Here is a 17457-nt window from a genome sequence, read left to right as displayed (position 1 = left end):
CTTCTATGTCCTGACAAGTTGGCATCCTGTTGTATGTATTCTTCTGTTACCTCCGTTCCTTCCTTGCTGATACTAGCAGCCCGTCTGTACCTGCAGCCCACCTGGTTTCTGCTGGGTCACAGCAGGGTAAACTTTCTCAGGTTGGGTGGGCATCACCTCTGTGGGCCTTGGAAGTGGTCCTCCCACCCAAGCAATCATTTTGGCCTCAGACTGGAGACTCAGTTGTAGGGCAAGAGAGGTAACGGGTTGCTAATTAGGAGGCTGCTGCAGGATCCAGGTGGTTGTGGAAGGGTATTGTGACGAGTTGAGAACAGAGTGGTGGGCAAGGGGAACGCCCCTGGTAGGAGCTGGCTGTGACGTGAGTGAAGGCTAGAGTTGAAGCTAACTCCAGTTTTTTTGTCCTGAACAGCTGGATAGTATGTCACCAGGACAGGGATGACTGGGAAGAGCAGTCTGCAGCAGGTTCCAATGGGAGCGAGGCTGGGCCAGAGGTGGAAATCAGAGTGCCGTCATAGGCATCGTACTGACCGTGGGAACTTTCTTGGCAGCCACACATGCTCTGAGGACGGGGCCTGTGTCCTTTCGGTACACAGCTGCCTTTTCTTGTTTCTTGTTTGCCCTCTGCAACTCCCAGCTGACAGAAGTACAAATCCTGGATACTCAGGAATGGGCCCACACCCGCTTACGCCCCACGTGTGACACTCCCTCCTGGCCACTTATGGTTCGGGTGCTTTGGAGACCGTGCTGGGTTGTACGCTCCAGCATCTCCTGAGGGGGAAGTCATTAGTTTGTTACTTTGGAACTTTGCTTTCATTCCAGCGACATTTCCAAGGCTCTGAGGTGGATTCCGCATTCATAAGAATACCTCCCAACTTTTTCAAAGCCGGCAGCAGAACAAATTTGACATTTGATGGCAGTAGAACTATTTTAGAAATGTCACATTGTCTTTACTGCCTCAAGGGTGTGTTTTAATAGCATGGGTTCTGGCCTCTGTAGTGACCGCAGTCATTCTCAAGTGAGATCCATGGTGCCCTCTGCCCTCTTGGAAGAAGAGAAGGAAGGGTTCTGGGTGGAATGGCAGGCTGGGCCCTCGTTTCCGGGAGAGGGGGGTTTCTGTGATGTCAAGTTATGATTGACTGACACATCTTTGGGTGCCTGTGTCCTGTATGATTTCATTACCCCCTCCCATCTAGGCCCCATGGAGAGGGGTTGCCTGAGGTGACAGAAAAACCAGCCACTCAGGCACATCCAAACTCTAACCCCAGCCTGTACCCCTCAGCAAGTCACTTCAGTGTCCTGAGCCTGCTTTTTCTGCCAGTGGTGATGAGGTAATACCTAGTTTGTGAAGTTTCACCAAGTGTCTTCGACCCTTCAGGCCACCATGACAGTTACCACGGCGGGAGGCTCCTGAACAACAGGAATGCGCTTCTATAGTTCTAGAATCTGGGAAATCCAAGACTGAGGTGGTGGCAGACTCGGTGTCTGGTGACAGCCCACTTGCTGGTCCCTAGATGGCCGTGTTCCCACTTTGTCCTCACAGGACAGAAGAGGTGGGCGCTCTCTGGGGTCTCTTTTATAAGTCTTGCCAGTCCCATTCACGAGAGCTCTGCCTGTGTGACCTGTTCGCCTCCCAAGGCTCTGAGTACCAGCACATCAGAGGCTCAGCTTCAGTGTTTCCGTTTTGGAGGGAGACCCATTTTAGCCTATAGCGCTGAGCCTTGGTTTTCTCACGGGCGAAGCCGAAGTGCTGTCCCTTGATAGGTGATGGCTCAAGGCTTGAATGAAAGCAGAAGTCAAGTGCTGACTCAGCTTAATACAATGTCTGTTGCTTGTTTTAAAAAAAGATTTATTGATTTGAGGGAGAGAGAGAGACAGAGGGTGTGCATGTGAGTGTGGGGAGGGGGAGAGGGAGAGAGAATCCCCTCAGATTCCCACTGTGTGCAGAGCCGATGCGGGGCTCAGTCTCAGGACCCAGAGATCATGACCTGAGGTCAATGTCTGAGCCACCCAGGCACCCCTGTCTGTCACCCTTTGAGACTGCTTGTGTGTAAGGCACTGTGCTAAGCACTTGAAGCTTGTCCCCTTTTTCAAAGAGGTATTTTGCTTATGCTCTAAGCTAGGTACTCTGATTATCCCCATTCTACAGATGAGGAAGCTTGAGGCACAGGAAGAGATTTGCCTGAGAAAAAGCCAGGAGCTGAGCTGAGCCGAGGCGGGTGATCCCAGGATCTTGAACTGCCTCTTGTGTATCTGAGGGGTGCCCTGGAGGGGTGGGAGTAGGGGGGTTGCCTGATCTTCAGCCATGTTCTCAGTCCTCTCTTGACCACAGGATACACAGTGGTGTTCAGAGGGCCCAGTCTGGCTCTGTGCGAGGCCAGGGTGTAGTGGGGGTGGGGGCCTGAGGCTGTGCAACTGAGCTTCATCCCCCTCAATGTCCCCCCCCACTCATGTACCCCACCTCCCCGCTAGCCACTGGGCTGGGGGTATGCGATTCCTCCTGGGGCCTGTCTGATAGAAGCAAGGAGCAGCCTCTCCCAGCACAGAGGATGCTTCCTGCCTTGTTGTTTCTTTGGATGTCATTCATTTCCTCTCTGTGACTGCTTTATTGTTTCCCATTCGCTTGAGCAGTGCCTTTTTGATTTCCTGTAAATTCCTCTATAATCATACTGCTCCCCAGAAACAGGAGATCATAACTGATCATTTCTCTCCTCATGCCGGGTATCGCAGTTTGAATGTGGAGGTCAAAAGTTGAGACTGGAGAGCGGGCGTCTCACTTCCATAATTTAGGCTGTGGTTCCTCTCTCCCGTTCCGCAGGTGATTAAATTGATCTGGAGTTAGGTTAGGAAATAAAGGCAGATACTTCTGTGCCGTCTTCATAGTTCTGTGCCTCGGATCCCGGGGAAGTACGTCGGGAAGCGCCCCAGAAGCACATCCCTAGTCGCCGCGCGCCTTCTGGGGTTTTAAGTGAGACGGTGTTAAATTGAGTCACACGCCGATTTTAGAGCTGTTAATTACAGAGTGAAGGTGTCATGCGTGTATTAACCAGGCAGCGCGGTAGCATATCTGTTTCTACTTCCCTGCCTTTTCTGTGCCCGGGAGATGGTGAGGTGTGGCTGGTTCCGGGGCAGAAACACGGCAGCATCCTGCGTCCCGGGTAACACGTCCCAAATTAGAAAAGAAACGTAGATGATGACCTAGATTCTCGGGGGGGTGTGTGTGAAAAGTATTCCAGTCGGGTTGCTTTTTGTCTCCTCAGGAATAGGCATTTAATCCTACGTTAACAAGAAAGCCAAGAGGACAGTGGGGGTCCTAGGGCAGAGCGAGGCCTCAAAGGACCACGCACTGGAAGGTGGGAGTTGGGCTCTGGGGCATCAGGCAGAGAGGAAGGCACGCTGGGCCCCCAGGCCAGCACACTGAGGTGCCCCTCCACCCCCCCGCCGGGTGTCCGTCTGGCCCACGTCAAGTCTCAAGCACACTTAGCTCACTGCTGAGCGAAGCCACCATTGGTTCATGGCTCTGATTTCTTTGAGAGGACTTACTGATTGAGCCTCCCGAGGATACGTAATTCCAAGTAGCTCTCCTTTCTCTCCCTCCTGTTGTGCCGGGATTTTATCCTTTGTGGCACCAGGTCATGGGGTGTGGAAGGAATGGACGTGGGGTCCTGTGGCCTTGACTTCCTGCCCGTCGGCTCCCATACAGCCAGCCCCTCTGCACATTCATCTCTGGGAGAGAGGGAGCTCCTCTCCCTTCAAATGGATTTTGGTCACCACGGTGGCACTTGGATGCTTAGATACTGATATTGGATATACTTCATCCTGTCTTGCTACTATTTTAATCAGTGGAGCATTCAAACCTCAGCTAATTAATGTCTTAATCCTGGGTTTAATGCCCAGAGGCAGCTTCGTGACCTATGCATATCGAAGGGGAACAAAACAGATTGCAGAAATAAATCCCAGCCGAGTCCAGTTTTTGTCATTTCTGGCCTGTTGCAGGGGACTCTGGTCCCGGCATGGTGGAGGAGCCTTCTCCCCCGTCCTGCTCATGGGCAGGGCCACCGGCCTGGGGACTCTGCACGACAGCCTGCATTGCCTGCACATATCAGCCACCTCCTCTTACTCGTCAAAGAGCCTGAGCTGTTCTCAGCCCAACCTGTTAACTGCACCTGTGTTGTCCTGTCCCGAGCCTGGGTCCTCTGGTGCCTCTTGGAGGATGCGGCCTTGATCTGGTCCTGGTGACAGAAGACTTACAGATAGTATTTCTTACCCCAACCCCACACATTCTGGGGTCAAAAAGGCTGTGACTGAGTGGGACTCTAGATGGCCCTCACTCTGGAGGGCCCGGGACAGCACAGGCTGGACCGTGGTGGAATCCTCTTTTTCTTTATCTTTTCATGTCTGGGAGTCATAGAAATAGCCGCATCAGAGTCAGGGCAGTCAATCCTTCCTGAAGATAGAGAAACTGCAGAATGCTGGGAAGTCTTGTTATTTTTTACAGTTATCGTAAAAACCGTTTCTGGTGCTTGTGTCCTGGAGAGAACTGGGCCAAGCTGAACGCCTGGGACCTGGGCAAGGCTTAGACCCCAAGGGCCCTGTGGATAATCAGGTGAGCCTGTTCTCAGGGCCTTTAAAGCTTGGATTCAGTTGGGCCAGGCCGGTTTTGTTGGAGAACTGCCTTTGTGGCATAATTTGTCCTGGTTTGGGTTGATTTTTTTTTTTTTTAACATGACTTAAAAATAAGTTCTGAGTAAACCAGGTAAAGGCCTGGTTTATCATCTCCCAGAAACTCAAATTGGGAAGGAAAGCAGGCCTCAGCATCATTGGTTGGAAGTGCTGGTGTCTCTGATGGGAAGAGAGTGTGGTTTGGGCACCAAGTCTCCTTGGAGGAGAAGCCAATGGCATGATTTACTGGGCCCCTCTGCAGACCTGGGTGCTCCCACTGCGGGGAGGGGCCATGGGGAGAGCCTGTGCCGTGGGCTCCTGGGGTTCAGCTCCTTGGGCTGCCTCTTCCTAGCCGTGTGGCTCAGGGTGAGGCAGTGGCTGTGGCAGTCTGTGCTGCTGGAGCCTGGGCAGGCTGTGCCCCTGTCCTGTGCAGGGCAGGCCTGGCTGAGCGACCACTCATGCTGTCTGCCAAACTCCCCTGGGGTGGGGTGGAGGAAGCCTCTTTTTCTTCTTTGAAAAGAGCCACGAGCTCTCATTTCTGGAAGTAGGCGTTTTCCAGCTTTGGTGCAATGACCAGGTACTATTTCTAACCCTGGTTCCTGTGTGTCCGTTTTGGGCCAAGCCCTTAGGGTGAAGCAACACTGCCCCCCAGGACCACAGCCTTTTTAGGAAGAGACTTAAATGTAAGAGTCCCGCGTGTGGTAGCTCTCCAAGGATTCCTGGAGATTGCTCTCGAAACCTAGGGAAGGGGTTTTGGGGAGCTCCTCCCCCACCTTGAGAAAGGTGTGGTCCAGGTGGGAGCTGGTGGTGAAAGGGGGTGAGCAGAAGAGGTAGGTGGTGGAGACAGGCACGGAAAGGCTCGTGAGTAGTTTTAACTCCATCTGGAGGACATTTAGAGGCCCTCAAAGCTTTTAAGCAAGGAAAAGCCCGGTCGTGTTTGCGTTTCCTAAAGATTCCCAGCCACTGCCAGTGAGCACAGAGGCCTGCAGGCAAGAAGAGGCCAGAGCGTTGTCCAGGCTGGAGGCAGTGTGGGCCGGATGGAGAGAAACTGAGGGTCTGAGAGAGATTGTGGAGGTAGAATTGGAGCCCTTGGTCCTCACTTGGATGTGGGAGCAACAGATGGATGGATGGATGGATGGATGACAGGGAGGTGCCTGGGAGAGCGTGCAGGTGTCTCTCTGAAGCAGCACGGGTGCGGCGGAGCTGTGGGTGAGATGGGGGAGTTGGGGTCACACTGAGCTGGAGGAGTTGGGGTCACGCTGAGCTGGAGAGCCCGGGGGCATGCAGGTGCACGTACAGTGGAGCGGCCTGTGCCAGTGACTGGGGTTCGGGAGCAGGGAAGAGGGGCAGGAAAGGGAGACGGGGCCAGACGAGGCAGGGCTTCCCCGTGCTGCTTCTTGGCAGTCCCAGAATGCCTCTGGACTTGGCAGCCGGGGGTCCTGCTCCCACATGTTGGTGAGAGGGGGACTGGCAGGCTGGGGGGTGGCGGGGGAGGAGATGGACGAGAGGTTTGAGATAAAACGCGAAAGCAGCTCTTTGCTCTCCTCGCAAAGCAGAGATGATAATGGTTTGCCTTCCAGAAACGTGGCAGAGTAGTGGGAGGTAGAGCTTGCCTGGTGGAGGAGGAAGAGGTAAGTGGGTGGTCACAGAGCTCCAGTAATAGGGGCCACGTGGGGTCGAAGCCCAGGTGTGTATGCTGGGGTGCTGACCCTGGTCCGCCCCTTCCTTGTAACATGAGTATGGAGGGGAAGGCTTGGGGAGAGGAGCGGATAGAGATGAGCTCATTTGTCTGCTGAGAAGGGGAGGAGGCTCAGGGAGGGGAGAGATCTTAGGGAGATAAAGCTGAGAGGAGCCCTCTGGCCCTGCGTGTCCCCTAGCAGCTCATGGCAGAACTGGGACGGTGCCGAGGCCTGTGGGGCTGGTGACTGGGAACTTGCTGTACCATCCGCCTAGTCAAAGATTTGCCTGCGGCCCTTGTGGCCCTGGATCATGCTTGTAGCAGGCACAGGTTCTGGCTCATCCCTCGTGGGGGTTTGGCCCAGCCTGTGTGGCTGTGTGGCATAGGGCCTAGGGGTCTGAAATGTTGGCAGGACGAACCAGGGATCTGAGTGGAATGGGGGGGGGGGCAGAGGGCTGGGGGTGGGCACAGCCTGGGCCTGGCTCCCCCGTGTTGTTACTCTGGTCATCACTGCACTTGAGAACAGCGACCCACTCTCTGCTTACCAGGGGCTCGGGCTGGGCTGAGCAGGTGGCAGTGGAGAGCGAAGCCCCGGGGGCTGCTTGGTTATCCTGTGAGTGGATTTGGACCTCAGGAGCTGAGCTCCTCATCCCAGTCCTGCCCAGGCTTTGCACCCTCCCCTCCAGGGCCCGGGAAGCAGTTTCCTGTTCTGCTGGTGGGACTGCTCCCAGCCCCCTGGTGGGGAATCAGAGACACCTTCTGATGACAGAGAGCCCAGTGTCAGGCTTCAGGGTCTGCTTCCTCCGGAAAGAAAGGCTGTTCATGTGGAAAAAGTCTCCCTAGGCTGACGGGTTTATCTTTTCCACATTCCCCAGAAGGTTTTACAGTCTTAGAAGGGCGTCACGGTACTGTAAGATGCCTCCGTCACTTCCCTGTGACAGATGGCTGGCTGTCCCAGCTGGATGGTACCATGGAGACGGCGTGAGTCAGCGGTTGGCTCAGGCTGCTTCTGTGAAGTCCCCAGAGGTTCGCTGCCATCCTTGGCCTTGGTCAGGCTTCAGGATGCAGACGGCGGCTGGAGGAGACAGTGAACGGGGGTGGGGGGAGGGCATGCTGGTCCGCCATTGTCAGATACTCTGGCTTTGCGGATCTGCAGGGTGCGCGAGTGTGTTCCCTTCGCGAGACGGAGAGGCTGTGTGGGAGCGTTGGCGAAGGCATGCCATCTTGTGTAAGGGAAGCAGAGCTGGCCACAGGGCATGCACCAAGGACACTGGACCCTTAATGACCGGTCACAGCTGCCCCTGAAATGCCCATGGCCTGGAGTTGCTTATCTGAAGTGGAGGTTGAAAATGAATATTTACGTAGCTTCTCTAGCTGATTCGTGCTTGGCAATGAGTTTGATCGCCAAGACCAGAGACCTAACCACATTTGGTCAAATTAGCATGAATTCATTATGGGGGCCCCCAGGACCCATCACAGTCCAGCTACAGGAGGCACAGCGGAGTCTCGAAGGAGAGCAGGGCGTCTGGGTTGTGCCTGCCTCCCCCACACAGCCCCCCTCTCCTCTTGCCTGTTCCTAGTCTCCTCCTCTCTGCAGACTGGCTGTTTTCCACATTCTTTCCTGCACTCACGGCTGGAAGTGGCTGCACCACCCACTGTTGCCACCTCCATCCCTGGATCCTGCAGGGGGCCAGAGTGGGTGGGGGGAGGATTCTTGGGCTGCCCCAAGAGCAGGTGGGTGGGGTGGGGAGGAGTAGACCTTTCAGCCTACCAGGCAGAGCCCTGAGTGTCGGCACACTAGATTCGGGTCCAACAGTCCTGCCAGGTAGATTTTATCCCCATTTTATGGATGGGGAAACTGAGTCTTGGTGAGGCGAGACATGTCTGGCTGCAGAATCTGGGTGTCTTCCAGCACCCCACTGCACACCCCCATGCCTCAGTGGCCTGTCTGGGCTCAAGCTGGCCCCGTGCTGCTTCCCAGCCCACACTGAGTATGGTGGACCCTGAGGTCACCGTGGGTGGGAGGGGTCCGGCCAGCCCCCATCACTGACTTGCCACTTTGTTCTTCTCTGTAAAGCCGGGTCTTTAAGACGGACATGGAGCTGGAAGTTTTGCGTTACACCAATAGAATATCCAGCGAGGCCCACCGGGAGGTAAGCTGGGCGCTGTCGTAGCTGGGCTGGGCAGGCAGCGGGGCTCTGAGTGGGGCGGGAGGGCCTCGTTGAGATGGACGGTCCCATGGCGGCTCCAGTCCCGAGTGCCATGTGAACAGGCAGCAGGTGGTGGCTCTTTTCTTTTCCCCAGTGGGGACAGGACAGGGACAGCAGAGGCTCTGCCCTAGCCCCTCCCCCAAAGGCACCCACCCTCAGGACATTCCCCAGCAAGAAGTCCCCACTTCCCGGAGTGTGGGGTTCTCCTTCCTGGCATTCAGGTGGTTCCAGCTGAAGGATCTCCCGTCCTTACCCATGATTCAAGCACAGTGGTCGCTGCCCTCCGTTTTTCAAAAATAGCCTCTCTCGGGCAGCTCTTCCCCAAACCACCCCACTTCACTTGAGGGGAAGAGCAGACAAGGAAGTGTATTCCTGCAGGACGCCTAGGGTGACTGGGACAGCCTGGTGCCAGCATAAGTGACAGTCGGAGAGAGACAGACAAGGGTCATGGGTGGGCCATGGTCTCTTGCATGAATTCATCTTCTGCGTGTTCTGTGACAGCCAAACAAAGGAAACCTTTTAGGCTAGGCATTGTTTCCCAAGCATTAAGGATTCACCAGACATCTTGGTGAAATCTTGGCCACCGCCTGAGCCCACCCAGTGGCTTAGTGCCAGGTGCTTACGAGCCCCCAAGTGGAAACGCTCTGGCATGGTTTAAATGAACCGTGTGGCTCCTGGAACTTTAAAACAGTTCGAATTTGTCCCGTGTCTGCACCTCCGCACACCCAGACATTCTTTTTTTTTTTTTTTTAAAAGAAGAGTTTCTTTTGAAAACCTGCTATACATTATTTATAAGGCAGTGTTACTTATCTCCTTAATACAAATGTCTTTGCTTAATATCCATCCTCCAGGTAATGAAGGCCGTAAAAGTGGGAATGAAGGAATATGAAATGGAGAGGTAAGCTGCTGTGTTTCTCTGGGTAATGATTAAAAAGTGAAAAATAGTCATCGACGTCCCCAGAGCGGGGACTGGATGAGTGCCATGGGGCAGAGCGGGGACCGTGAGCAGGGCTTGGCGGTGGGAGCGGGGTGTCTGTCTCCAGACTGTGGCCACTTCCCTAGCTCTGGGCAGAGTGTTTGACGGTAATGCCTCTGATGACTTGTCGGGATGGTTTAGTGCCCCATCATTCCACGCTATGACTTTGTTTCTGCAATTTGTGGGAAACGTGACCAAATAGCTCCTGTTGGGACTCCGAATGGCCGCTGGTGACGCAGTGTGCCATTTTTATGTGTGGACATCACCGTTAGGTCGGCTGTGCTTGGACAGCCAGGTCAAGGAATGGTTAAGTGGCTCATAAAGCGTTCTGGAGAACTCCATTGGCCTCCGGCTCCAATCAGGCTCGCAGCGAGCCACTGCCCGTCTGCCACCTCCAGCACTTCCCGGGGTGGTCCAGCCACAACAGGTGGGGCCCAGTGAGCTTCTCAGCCCCACTCGACTCCGGGGCCCAGGGCTTAGCACATGCTGCCCGTGGCCTGAGGAAGCCCTGGGGTCACACCCAAACTGCCCCAGTGGCTCACCTCCCACCCGGGTCCTGGGGCAGGAGACCCCCAGTCCAGCATCTCCCCACAGTGACCACACCATCTGGAAGCTCTGCGGAGGAGACCACGCAGAAGGGGCTGCCAGTACTAAGAAAGCACATTTGGTCTCTGCCGCCAGTTCCTGGCATAGAGCTTCTAGAACCCTTCAGGGAAAGTATCTTTATTCACAATAAGCCCCTTTCACTTACACCTGAGTGAGTCTTAGAAGGTGGGGCCTGGTTGCTAGAGGAACCAACCCCGAGACTTGGGGCTGGGACTCTCAGCCCTGCCCTCGAACTCCAGGGGGAGGGGAGAGCAGACAGAGGGGGAGTTCTGAGCAGTGACTTGCTCAGCTGTGCCTGCAGAAGGGAGCCTCCATAGAAACCATAAGCAGTGGGAGTGCTGGGAGGGTGGTAGGCCTGGGGGCAGAGCCTAGAGACTCTCCCTTCCCCTGTACCTTGCCCTGCGCATCTCATCTCTCTTCCGTTGGCTTTTCTCAAGTTGTGTCCTTTCTGATAAAGTGGTAATAGTAAGTAAAGCACTTTCCTGAGTTCTGTGAGCCACTCAAGCAGATTATAAACCCAAGGAAGGGGTCATGGAAATCCCCAATTTATAGCGAGTCAGTCGTAAGTACGGAGCCCTTCACCTTGAGGTCTGTGCTAACTCGGGCAGTTAGCGTCAGAATTAAATTGTAGGACGTCCGGTGGGTGACCGCAGAGGATTGGAACATTGCGTGGTGTGGAAAACCCACACGCTTGGTGTCAGAGTGTCGTGTGTACAGAAAAAAAGACTTTTTTCCCTTCACCGCCACCCCCGTTCTGGGCTGCCCCTTCCTACCTGGCCTTGCAGGAGCTTGGTGCTGCCCCCCCTCCCCCACTTTGCAGAACCCACCTGGGTGCCCTGAGGGACCGTTCTGCCCCATGTGCCCCTCCCAGCCTTTCTGGCCTGCCCACGGTGTCAGTGTGGGGTGAGGGCAAGGTGCAGGGTCAGAGTTGGTCATGGGCACAGCGGGTGTAATGTTCACCATCGTGTGGCTTGGGGAGAGCATCTCTTTCAAAGTCTAACCCTGAAAGGAGTCCGGAACAGAGGGCCTCTGTCTTTCTGTCCTCTTACGCTGTGTAGAAAGAGGTTAACATGGCCTCAAGGGCCCTCGTTGCTGTGGTGTCCCAGGAGGGGGCATGGAACAAGAGCTTTGTCAGGGACCCAGCTCTGTCACTCTGGAGGAGGATGGGGACGGGCACACACAGCTGTCCCAGCCTCTGCCTTCACATGGTCTGCTGCTCTGCTAGTCCCAGGGTCCTTTTCCCCTCACCAGGATCTGGGACAGAGTGAGTTATGCGGGGGCTACCTGAGAGGTGGGCCAGGCAGCAGACCCTCAGATAGGCACTGCCCCACAAATCTCTTCCCAGCTGAACTGGCCCATAGCAGGTGCCTCAAATAAAAATAACCCAGAAATTAGAGCAGGGCTAACTTGCCCCAGAGTGGAGCCCTGCTGTCCCCTGCACACTGGTGGCCTTGTGTCCTCAGCTGCCAGCAGCCTAGCTCTAAAGCCAGCTCCTGGGAGGGGCAGGAGCTACCCTCCCACCCCGGGGTTCAGAGCCTGAGCCCGCCACCGCTGTCGCCCAGCCGGGCCTGAGTGTGAGCTCTGACCAGGGGCTCTCGGAGCCCCACCGCCAGCTCCCTACTCCGCCAACCAGGGCATGGAGGTCTTTTTTCTCTTTTAATGAGAAATTTCAAATATCTACCACCCCCTACAAAAAGAAGAAAGGACAGGATAATGACCTCAAAGTCCCCACCAGGGTTTTCATTTTGTCTTGTTTTCACATCCTATTTAAAACCAAACCCCGGATGTCGTGTTGGTTCAGCTGTTAGACTGGCAGCAGGCGTCTCAGTCGAGGAGGCTCGCCCTTTACAAACCTACCACGTCATCCTCACTTCTAACCAAATGAACAGTAACTCCTTAACCTTGTCGATGCCCAGTCCACGCCAGTCTGTCTATGTGGGATCCAGAGCCTACCCATTAAGCTGTGCTGTTGCACGAAGGGGTCTTCGTTTAGCTGAACTGTGGGGACATCATCCCTCAGTCCTCAAGCCGCTCGGCGCCTCCCGCCCTCCATCCCCTGGTCCCACGGCTGCCTTCTCTGTGGATCAGGAGAATCGAGACTGAATCTCATGCCAGGGCCACCCTGAGGGTGCTGAGGGGCGTTACTTTGGCTCGATGGGTGTGTGCACTGTTGTGCGCCTACTGTATGCCCTGCCCCGCATGGCTGGCTGTAGGAGGTACGCAAGGAAAGCAGGAACCTTCCTGGGGTGCAGGCTTGGAGGTTGTGGACGGCGCTGAGGAAAAGCTGAGGCAGAGATGAGAACAAAGACGGAGTGTGTTCCTGAAGGACAGGTGGGCAGGGTGACCTGGGGAGCAGACGGTGTCACCTCCAAAGGCAGTGGGAAGATGGTTGTTCTGGGACATCTTGGGGTGTACCTGGCCAGATTTGACTAGGGCGCTCCCTATGGCCAGGGCCAGCTGACGCCTGTGGGGAAACTGCAGTGGTGAGCAGGGGGCTGACTTCTGTGTCCTGAGCTTTCTTCCCCACAGGCGAGTTTCTCTGTCACTGCCCAGGTGGCTCTGTGACACAGTTCTGTGGTCTGCGTCCTTGGGAGGGCTGGAGGCTTCTTGAAGTCCCATCTCCTTTATGTACAGTGTCTGCCCCATGGTTGGAGTCAAGAAGTACATGTCTGCGGCTTGGCTGGATGGATGGGAGACAGAGGGAAGTGTCCCGAGTGAAGTGCTGCCGTGAACTTTTAGAATTCTTTTCTTGATTAGGTGGGGAGTATAAAGTCTCCTCTAGAGCTGGTGTTGTTTCCCGCGGGCTGTGGCCCTTGTCACACAGGCTGGACCGATGCCCGGAAGGCCCAGGGCGGCCAGACTCCTCTGCAGGCTGCTGACCCAGGGGGGTCAAAAGAGCATCTCTAGAACCTGCTGGGCATTCTGCCAGGAGCACGGCTGGCACCAGCCCCCCTGGGGGACACAGGGCAAGGGGAGCAGGTACTCCTGTGTGTCCGGACGAGGCAGAATGGGAGCAGAGGACAAGAGGCCGAGATGGGGCTGATTTTTCTCAAAAAACGGGCACAACATCAAGGCAGCAGTGCTCAGACTCTAGTCCTAAGCCTCGGGGTTTTTTGTTGTTTTATTATCAAAGGCTTGTTGTACACTCTTGAGGGCATGTTAAAAGAAAAAAGAGGGGTGCCTCGGTGGCTCAGTGGGTTAAGCCTCTGCCTTTGGCTCAGATCATGATCTCAGGGTCCTGGGATCAAGCCCTGCATTGGGCTCTCTGCTCAGTGGGGAGCCTGCTTCCCCCCTCTCTCTGCTGTGCTGCTCTGTCCAAGCCAGCGGTCCACACTGGTGGCCTCCTGTTCTCTTCCAGTCCTGCGTGAGCAAAGCACTCGCCCAGCTGTGCTGTGTGCAGGGCCTGTTGCCTTTCTTGCCCTCTGGCTGGACAGAGCGACGCACCTTCTGGGTGTGTGGTGTGCCCACTGAGTCAGAGCTGGAGGTGGGGGGGGAAGCTCGAGGGCCCAGGGGATGGGGTCTTCTCCCCTGACCCTGAGTGCCCACACATGCCTGTGCACACACACTGTCCACTGACACCACACACGTACACACGCACAGAGATACCACACACCCACACACACAGACAGATACCGCTGACACTGCATACACAAACACACACATGCTGTCCACTGACACCACATAGGTACATACACACAGAGAGACACCACACACCCACACACACCACAGACACACATAGATACCATGACTCTGTGCACACGCACACACTGTCCACTGACATCACACATGGGGCTATAGCTCAGTGGAAGAGCATTTGGCTGCACTGACACCACACACATACACACACAGAGAGACACCGCACACCCACACACACCACAGACACACACAGATACCACAGACACTGCACACATACACACAACCCCACAGACATACCACATACACACCCCCCACCCCCACAGACATATGCTCCCAAAGACACACCATAGACATATGCACACAGATACCCTGAAGACTTACCACAAACACACACACACACACACACACACACACCCTATAGACATACCACATATTACACACAAATACCCACACACACCACAGAGACACCTTCCACTGATGCTACACACACACACACACACACACACCCACAGACACTGCTCACTGACATAACACACATACCACGCATACACATATACCATTTAAATGCACACCCCATGACCCTCACACACCACATGGACACACAATACCATGCACACACCACACGCATCATACACTGCCCGTATGCACCACCATATACCCCACATGTACTGTACACACACATCACACACTTGGAGACACACCCACCACGTACCATACTCACATACCATAGAGCTATATGCCACACACACACACACACACACCACACCTACACACACAGCAATCACATACCATACACACACACACACACACACACGCACGCACACCATCTAAGCTGTGGGCTGTGGGGTCAGGTAGATGATCTCTCCACCCCAGGGAACAAGTTGCGGAACCCTTGCTGTGTTGTTAAAGCCTTTTTTAAAAATCTTTTTTGAGGATTAAAACATTTCAGTCCAGTGAGGATAACTGGAATATGGGAGAGTTTATAGGAAACCCTACAACACAAGCCTACTACCTTGTGGAAATTATGGCTATAGAAAGCACAGGCTGCTGACACAGACGAGCTGCTTTTTCCTGTCCCGTCCCCCAACCCAAGCTCTCGGCCTCACCCGACACAGTTGACCCCTGAGCTCATCCCTTGCTCCCAATTCCCCCACAGTTCCCCAGGTCCCCGGGCCCCCAGATGATGGGACTGGCTTCCCCATACATCTATGGGAGCTGCATTTCCAGGTCTTGGGAGACCACCGACCCTTCTCAGATTCGCTCCCTTTGTCCATCCCCCCCCCGGTGCACTGTAATCACCAATGGCTCATCCCTCAGGAGCCTGGGCTGGCGTGCTCCCCTCTGGCTCCGGGTCTTGCCCAGGGCTCTCCCTGCCTGGCGTGCTGGGCGTGGTGGTGAGACATGACCCTGTATGGTTCTGGCCGTGCCCCTCATGGGGCATGCAGAAGATGGTGATGGATGTCACCAAAAGGCCCGTATTTTCGTCCTTCCAGGAGGTTCTGAAGATGTGTGGCTTTCAGTCACCTGGGAGTGGTCTGACCTAGTGTGCCCTCAGCCTAGGCGAGCCTGGGCATCAGTGAAGCCACCCTCAGTTTACCTTACCCAATGAAGGTGCTGGAGTTTTGCTTGGGGCCTTTGGGGCAGGGGTGGGTCCAGACACCCTCTTACTCTGAGCTCCACGGGTAAGAATGGACACGATGGGCCTTCTCCTTGGGCCTGGTCACTGCCATGGGCAGTGTCCTTTCCCCTCTGCAGACATCCTCTGTCTGTTGGCCACCTTGAGAGATGAAGCCACAGCATGGCTTGATCAAAAAGGGCCCGCTGAGACCCCAGGTCCGGGTGTGGCGGAACCTGCTCTTTGCCTTGTGTTGTGAAGCTGATGAGGGTTTCCTGCCAGCGCTTCCTCGGCTGTCGGAGGCTGGCCACCCATGGCCTACCATGAGAGGGGTCAGGAAACCCCCTTCTTTTGGCTCCCCCTCAGGAAGGCAGCCCACGAACACCACATCCAGCCAGCCGCACCTCAGTGAGCTGAGCCCTTTCCGAGAGCCAGGGCCACCTGGGAAAGATGATTTCTCGGTATTCAGAGCCGGCAGTACCTCCTCCTGGACCACCCCTTACTGGACAGGGCAGATCCCGTGCGCCCCCTGAGCCTGCTCTGTGCACACGACCTGATGTGACAGAAGGGAGTAGCTCTCTCTGTGCTGTTCAGTAGAGCCCGTGTCTGAAAGGGGTGTAGGGCTCTGAGGCTTAAAGCCAGGGTGGCTCATTTTGCCTGTAAGAATAACTGGAAAATGGGTGCATTTAGGGCACAGAGCAGCCTGGTATCCAGCCCGAAGGGTGGACAAAGAATCAGAGGCAAAGGCTTCCTGGAAATATGCAGTCTGGTCGATGCAGTCCTAATCAGGGCATTTGGGGACAAAGCCAAGGGATATAGGCAGTTCCTTTTCAAATGCTGGGGAATTGCCCCCTGAGAATCCCAGTAAGAACCAGGGATGACAGCAGGCATCTTTATGGATTTTCCTGCAGTATTTGACCAGTGAACCCGATTCTGACTGTTGACTTCTGATAAATATGTGTCACCAATTTCAGGAAGTAGTGTTTTCTCCTTGGCTTACCGGGAGATTTTATCAGGAAAGGATGTTGAATACTGTCAGGTACTTTTTTGGCATCTCCCTTGGCCTTTTGTGCGGATGTATTTCAGGCATTTGATCAACTTCTAATTTTGTGACCATTCTGGATCACAGAAAAGTTCCAGGAATCTGAGCTAACTGACACCTACCCCAGCCCCGACTCCCATCATTAACATGACTGTCACACATTTGTCACAGTTCAGGCTCAATATTGACACATTATTGGTCAATTATTATTATTATTCAAAGTCCACACTTTATTCCAGTTTCCTTACTTTCTACCTGATTATCTCCTTCTGTTCCAGGATCCCACCCAGGATGCCCCACTGTGTTTAGCTGTTCTGTGTCCTTAGGCTGCTCTGGGCTGTGACTGTTTCTCAGACTTCCTTACTTTGGATGACCTTAACAGTTTGGAGGCGGACTGGTCAGATATTTTGTACAAGGTCCTTCTGTTTTAGTTTTTCCGATCTTTTTCTCAGAGTTTAGATGGGGGTCATGGGTCAGTGGGAGGAAGACCACAGAGGTAGCACGTCGCTCGCACCCCATCATCTCATGGCTACATGCTGTGAACCTCACCACTGGTGTTGACCTTGATCCACCTCCCTGAGGCAGTTTGTCAAGTTTCTCCACTGGAAAGTTGCTCTTTCCCAACTTCCCGAGCTGTACTCTCTGAAGGAAGTCTCGGGCCAGCCCACGCCTAAGGAGCAGGGAGTTATGTCCTGTCCCCTTGGTGGCGGGGTATTTTTATACACTATGACTCTGCTGATTTGGGGATTTATCTCTTCTTCCCCATTCACGTATTTCTTCAGTTACTTATTTACTTACACTTGCACGGACCCATAGGTACTTACTTTATACTTTGAGTTATAGTCCAGTATAATTGATTTTCTTGCTCATGTCATTCTCTCTTTGGGCATTGGAGGCGCCATCATTTGTGTGTCCCTTGGTCTCACACACACACACACACACACACACACACCATTTTGCTTCTTGAGCGCCGTCCTGCTTTACGGCACAGCAAGCCGTTCCCAGCTCAGTTTGTATGTTCCCCACTGCAGCCCC

At 54.6% G+C, this 17457-nt stretch overlaps 1 protein-coding gene across 1 annotated transcript in view; it reads left to right on the top strand.

Annotated features, from left to right (window-relative positions):
* PEPD (peptidase D) overlaps positions 1-17457 on the top strand; it is a 108656-nt gene that overhangs the window by 35823 nt on the left and 55376 nt on the right. The window contains exons 8-9 of the mRNA XM_059153728.1: positions 8415-8490; positions 9399-9445. Of these exons, the coding sequence (XP_059009711.1) occupies positions 8415-8490; positions 9399-9445 (123 nt within the window). The remainder of the gene's footprint in view (positions 1-8414; positions 8491-9398; positions 9446-17457) is intronic.

Source organism: Mustela lutreola, chromosome 16, assembly GCF_030435805.1.
Source record: "Mustela lutreola isolate mMusLut2 chromosome 16, mMusLut2.pri, whole genome shotgun sequence".
Classification (NCBI taxonomy): Eukaryota; Metazoa; Chordata; class Mammalia; order Carnivora; family Mustelidae; genus Mustela; species Mustela lutreola.
The sequence above is the reverse complement of the archived record's forward strand: the minus strand, read 5'-3'. Positions and strand labels throughout refer to the sequence as shown.